The sequence below is a fragment of the Charadrius vociferus genome, unplaced genomic scaffold, assembly GCF_000708025.1.
Source record: "Charadrius vociferus isolate BGI_N301 unplaced genomic scaffold, ASM70802v2 scaffold266, whole genome shotgun sequence".
NCBI classification, from domain to species: domain Eukaryota; kingdom Metazoa; phylum Chordata; class Aves; order Charadriiformes; family Charadriidae; genus Charadrius; species Charadrius vociferus.
The window spans coordinates 3,287,054-3,293,391 of NW_009649114.1; the positions used below are offsets into that span (position 1 = coordinate 3,287,054).

General features: G+C 46.1%; 1 protein-coding gene across 1 annotated transcript; it reads right to left on the reverse strand.

The window, feature by feature from the left end:
* Positions 1-501: 501 nt before the first annotated feature.
* Positions 502-5,837, reverse strand: LOC104289327 (40S ribosomal protein S10). The gene is made up of 5 exons (XM_009888261.1): positions 5,687-5,837; positions 5,071-5,242; positions 1,607-1,684; positions 1,157-1,212; positions 502-590 (listed from the first exon to the last, which is right to left on the reverse strand). Exons 1-5 carry the CDS (start codon positions 5,834-5,836, stop codon positions 549-551), a joined length of 498 nt encoding a protein of 165 aa, XP_009886563.1. The 5' UTR covers position 5,837; the 3' UTR covers positions 502-548.
* Positions 5,838-6,338: the final 501 nt, after the last annotated feature.

Genomic DNA, 6,338 nt, shown 5'->3' on the forward strand with positions numbered 1-6,338 from the left:
AGGCTGCGCCTCCCCACCCTGGCTCTGCTCAGCTGCAGACAGCAGGTGCTGTCACTAACACCTCAGCTTTCTTACACCACGGTTAATTAACCCAGTGATTTCAGAACCGGGATAAAGGAAATGCTCACCTGCCTGCACTGGCTATGTCTGATTCTCACAGGGCCTCAGGCCAACACAGCTGAACTTGCTGAATTTTCTGTCAGCAAAATAGAATTGTCTCTCAGCCCTGATTTACTGCATTACCAGGAATTACTAGAAGCAAGCGTCTTCCTGGGCAGAGTAGAAAAACTGCCTGCAGCCCTTCTGCTCCTCATTCCTCCATAAGAATCACCTCTACACACTAGCGAAACCCTACATCAGTGACCACCACGCCTACAAAGATCCCTCCTATAACCTGCTTCTAAACACAAGTTATTCCACTACTGCTGTCACACATGCCAAAGATTTAAGTCACCTCTCTAGATTTATGCACTTAAGTAAGACACGGTGATGCAACCTAGGTGGCATTTTCACCTATTTTATTATACACAAAACATGAGCAGGAAGTTCTACTGAGGAGGCTGACCACGTCCACGACCAAATCCACCTCTCTGCAACAGAAAAGGAAGAGCATTAGAAGTCACCATATTAAGCAAGCGACAGCAGCAATTACACAGCAGCAAGAACCACCAACATCATAAAAAAAGCTAGCTGTCTTTCCTCAACTTTGCATTACTTTGATAAGCGTCCCCTGCTCCAAGCACAGCCTCATGCTGATCGGTTTGAAACTAGCTATCCGAGACAGGTTAACCAGAGTCTAAGAACAAAATCAACCCATCCTAGCCAGCTCTGTGGATCATGTCTAACACTCTTCTATTTCTGAAATATAAAATCATTTATTTCCTCCAGAGAGCTTGGCTCGCTTCTCAAATGTGTCGCTGGCTTCCCGTCACAGCAGTGAGGCCATCACGTAGTTTCCCCAACAGGAATGCAGCAAGTGGAGCTGGGCATAAAGGGTAACGGTTTCCAGCCTCCCTTATGCAATCAGAGCCAAATACCTAACCCCAGCTGGCATACCTGAGAAGCACCACACTGAAGAGCATGCAGATATGACCTATCCACTTTCTCCTAATCAAAGCCTCAATAAAGGAAGTAAATCTCACATGGGAATACTCACAAACTGGAATTCAGTGGCTGCTCCAGCCCCAGCCTCTGCCTTCTTATCAGCGCCAGCTGAGGAGAGAGAAGAATGAGTTATTAATCAAAGAATCCACTCCCCAAGTCCAGCAGGCCTGCTGGGAGTCAACGGTTTACAATCAAAGATGACTACAATTTAGGCTAAATATAGCAAAGTAAAATAGCCATTATTGACACTGTTAAAGAGTTACTGAACCCACCCCAGAGAAAATCCTACAGTCCAGCTTGACAAAATTCAAGAAAAGACTCCAATCCATAAGCAGATACAGATGAACTCTGTTGCATAAATGCCTAAGCTACGCCAAGAGTGTGATTTCCCCCTTTTCTTCTTGAAAGGAGGCCAACACTGAAGACAATTCTCCCAAAGAGATAAGCTGCACAAAGAGCAAGGTTGGCCCGATAGTCACACAGCAACACAGCAGACACTCACGTGGAACAGCACTGCGTCTGTACGTATCCCTGTCAGCTTCTCCCCGAGTGAGACGCGCGGGGCGCTCACCTTCCAGACCTGGAAAGGAAAACGGCAACATCAAATACATTGCTTACCCAGGACACAAACAACTTGACTCCATGGGTGAACCTGCACCTCTACGTGGAAAAAAGCCCTCCGGTTAAGCATTAGATTTACCAGCAGAACTGCACCTCGTACAGCTTGGTGTTATAAATCTAAACAAAAAAAGTGGTATAATAAGGAAAACTTCACTTTAAGGGTAAAATCTGCTGAAGTGCACCAGCTTGTGCTTGGGTTGAAGTTAAATAATGTGAAAGATGCATTTAAAGCATCATCTCAACAGTCTTCTGGCCTTCAAGCAAGAGCCAAAAATTAATGATAATAAAAAAAAATAATCAGAAAGGCAGGGAATCTGTCACGTTTGACAAGCGTGTTCATAGCTAAATCACAAACTGCATGACATTCTGATCCCAACCTAAAATACAGCTATACTATCAGTATCACAAATCCTCCACAATGGAATAGATTAATAAAACTAAGAGCCGATTATCTATGTAACATCAGATTAATATCAGACAGAACACGTGCAGGAAAGAAACAGATGTGGTGGAACTGCCAGCCTCTGCACCCTGCTTACGGGGTTCGCCCTGAGCATCAAATATGAAATACGCTCCCACAGAAACAGGCCAAGCTCTGCACGTTCAAGCAGTAAGATACGTTTAAGGGCAGTTGCTGCCTGGCACACCACACACAGTATACTGGCAGTCTCAAGCACGCTGCAAGAAACACAAATCATGCGCTGCTTCTACTTATGACTTATACTATACGCACTAGTTTTCCCATACAAAACCCAGTTCTTACGCTTTCACTACACAGAGAAACCACACAGCAATGTGCAAACAGATTAACTTATCCTCCAAGAGCTACTGCGTCCTTGCTTTCTGTCAGGTTAAACCATTATAGCACACTCCCTAGCCAATGGATTATTTTTTTTTAAACCTCAGATCTGTCCATCCTTAATTTCTAACAGGTCAACTACATCTGTTAACAGATTACAAATACCAAACGCACAGTAGTCTAAAGCCTGCTTTAGACTAACTGTTCCAGCTTTGGTACCAAGCCTTACTTGAGAAAGTCAATAGCGCTGAATGAAAGTACCAGGAAAGGCCCCAAAAGCCCAAGAGGCCAAGCAAGACCCATAAGCTTGGATTCTGAACCACCATCCACACACACCTCTGTGACTCCTCCTCTGTCGCAGCCTAAGGCAGGTAACCCACAGAGAAACAGCACAGAAACGGACAATTTGCACAGCCCTACCAGCTAACCCGGCCAAAATGCGGACTGATCGAGGGCACCGGCACTGCACTGAAAAGGGCATACTGCAAGGTGAAGCTTCCTCGCCGCAGAAGCCTTGAGCAAATTTTAGCTAGGAACTGGAAGCCCCATCCTCCCATTAGATATGCAGTTTCTTTAGCTCACTGGATAAACACAACATCCAAAGAGTAAATTTGACAACATCCAAAGCTACTCAGAGATCAAAGAAGCCATCATCTTCCTAGTTCCAATGCAATTCTTTCCTTTGAAGCAGATGGTGCTACAGTTTTGTTAGGCTAAAAATCAAGTTGCAGGAGTTGCAGGTGAACTCCTCAGCACCCCATGCCCACAGCCTCCATCCCCAGTGCAGTGTCCAGTACCTGGGGACAGGATACGATATAGCTCAGAAGCAGGAAGAGTAGACTCCTGCCATATAAGCTTCGTCACGCAGGACTCCCCTCTCACAGAGCAAGTCCTGCTTTAAGGGCAGGATGATATCCTGCAACATTATTCTTGGTAGAGACAAGAAGCAACTCCACACGAGGCACACAGACCCACCGTCTCCTGCCTTGAGGGCGAGGAAACATTTCTTGCCCCTAGAGACCTGGCAATGCTGTTCTGCCAACCCAAGATCTTCTGGGCAATTTTACAATCCATATTTTGCACTGTGGTGTTTCTTCTCTATTACTGGACAAGAAACCATGAAAACCATGCAGAAGAGATTTTGCAGAGCATTTCAAAATGCATACAAGCAATGTAACCATCCTTCCTATTCTGAATTATTAGCTTGGAACATAGTAACCTTTTCAGAACTGAACTGAGGGGCGTGGTGCCTTCAGCACATTCACCTCAAGTTTATTTATACTGTACTAGTATACAAATTTGCTCACCACGAAGGATATCAAAACGGCTCACAAGCCATTCATAGACCAGTATCAAGGATCCACAAGGAATTAAGTGTTGCTTCTGCCTTGCATGGACTAAACAGGCAGATTCGCAACCCAAACTTTATTATTTAATACTGCTATTTGCAACCAGGGAAGAATACCTTCTGGAAATAACTGTCAGCCATCTGCAGGTGGGTCTACAACACATTCTGTAGGGCCTGTACAGAGCTGCAGCAGCACCTGTGCAGAGGCAGTTGCAGGAGATCTGAGAAGTCAGCATCAGCAACGGGGAGGCCTCAGCATAGAGCCACCTCATGGGCTGTTTGCATGACCGGCATCTCCTTCACTTTGAGGTATGAAAAACCCACCAAGAAGAAATCAGAACTACAAGCCCAACATACCACATGTATTTGCTGTAAATCTTTAAAGAAGTGAAGGCAGCTTTAGTAACGTGACTTGCCTAACAGCTCATTAAGTGTACGTCATAAAGCCAGAACTGTAGGTATCCAACTCAACCTTGGGGACCACAAAGCACATCCAGCACCCTGGCTTAGCTTTTGCTTTCAGTCATCAAATCCTGTGCCCATGTGCCACATCCCAATGCAAGTTTGTTCCCTATCTCGGCAACCCTGGCCAAGGCCACTCACCTTTTACACAACAGCCTCCCAGGCAGCTATTCTAAGGGTAACTCAGCCAGAGACAAGGTTCTCTGTACCTGCTGGACTAGACCGGCAGTGCACACACTATCTTCCTCAGGGAGAACTGCAGTGATTGCTGCAAGCTCTTCCCAAAAGACAAGAACAGTTTTTGAAAAGCCCTAGCAGCTAGAAACATCCCCATTTCAGACCTCAGCCATGTCTGGGCACCAATTGGTACCTCGATCCACAGCCTGAGGTTTCAGTGTGCCCGCTCTCAGTAACTCCAGGCACTTGTGTTACCAGAGAAGGCCAAGTCCCACACTCAAAAGCATTTCTCCAAGTCAGTCTCACAGGCTTCTCTAGCCCTCTCCAACTTTTCACTGGGCCAGTGGCCATCAGACCAGTGCTAAATACAAAAGCAATAAAACCTATACATGCCTCCCTGATCTATTAATGTTTATACATCAAAAAAATCACAGCAACTCACACCAGCCTGGGCTGGAAGCTGACGTTCAGCTGCGTATCCACCTCACCTGCACTGCCTGACACACTTAACCTCACTTCCTTCTGCTGACTTGGCAGCCACCTCTCAACCAGCACCTACCTTTGGGCCGTGGTCTGCCAGTCTCCGGGCGGCTGCGACGCAAGGTTGCAGGGACGATCTCAGGGGGGAGGTGAAGGTAATCACGCAAGTACTGGATGCCCTCATTGGTCAGATACCAGTAGAAATGCCTCCACGCAAACTGCTCTTTCACATAACCACGGGATTTCAGAGACTAAACAGAGAATTCTCAGTTACTTCATGTATGATCCTTACCATCGTTCAACATCTCCAATCAATACCCTCACCAGATATTTTTATGAACACAAGAGCTTATCGAGGGGTGTGTAGTGAATAAAAATCTAGAAACAAATAAAAGTTCACATGCACAGGGCAAAATTATGGCATTGTTCCCATTTGGTGAGAAAATACAAGGCTATCACAGAGGTTATCACAGCTTCAAAAACCAAGCTAAGAGACAGAGGTCAACAAAAGAATAACCTTCTACGGTCTGTGGGGAACAACAAATCAAAGAGGAAATGGCAAAAATCAGGAAAATGGGAAAACAACTGTAATAGTAAAGAAGCAGCAAATGCTAGGCAAGGACTGACAATGTTTATTCACAGCTATGCAATTATCTCGTGTGCCCTGATCCCCACTGGCTGGCAGCCCACTGTACCTGCATGGCTTTCATGACATGGAGATTGGGCACATTCTTGTCAACGAGCTCAGGGTGCTTCGGCATGTGGACATCTTTCTTGGCCACCATCACTCCCTCCTTAAAAAGGAGTTCGTAGATGGCAATTCGGTTCTTCTTGGGCATCAACATCTGAACAAGAGGCAAGTGGTAGACACTAAATACTGCTGATTATAATAAATGGGTTCAGAAGTCTACCAGAAGTAATAAAATAACACCACCACCAGTTTGTATGAAAAGCTTAAGACTTAACACCCACCAGATTACTTTCTCCTACAAGAACTTTTTGAACGACTTTTCAACACTTGAGCTGCTGGGCAGGCATCCCTTCCCCGTGTTTTCCAGTGGAGGAAAACCGAGCAGTCCAAAATTTTGCTCTTTAACATTAAATCCCGTCACCATATTAAAGACTGTGAACTGATGTTGGCCAAAACATCAGAGAAAAGGGCCGAGGCAGGCGGGGAGAAACACAGCTCAGGCTCAGGCATGTTTCGGCTCTCTCACTGCTGCCAGAGAGCGCTTGTGCTGCTGATGCTAACGCACACTTAACCCGGGAACTAAGGATGCCTCTCACACCCCTACTGAGCAGCAGGGGCACCCTCGCCAGCCGCAGCCCCGGTCCATCGGGGGCTCG

Bases quoted from the DNA above. Each gene is read 5' to 3' on its own strand.
- LOC104289327 (XM_009888261.1), bottom strand. From the start codon at position 5,836: ATGTTGATGCCCAAGAAGAACCGAATTGCCATCTACGAACTCCTTTTT. The intron at 5,243-5,686 runs GTACAGTGGGCT...TTCTCTGTTTAG, and splicing joins ATGTCATGAAAGCCATGCAG to TCTCTGAAATCCCGTGGTTA. The intron at 591-1,156 runs GTGAGTATTCCC...TTTCTGTTGCAG, and splicing joins CAGCCACTGAATTCCAGTTT to AGAGGTGGATTTGGTCGTGG.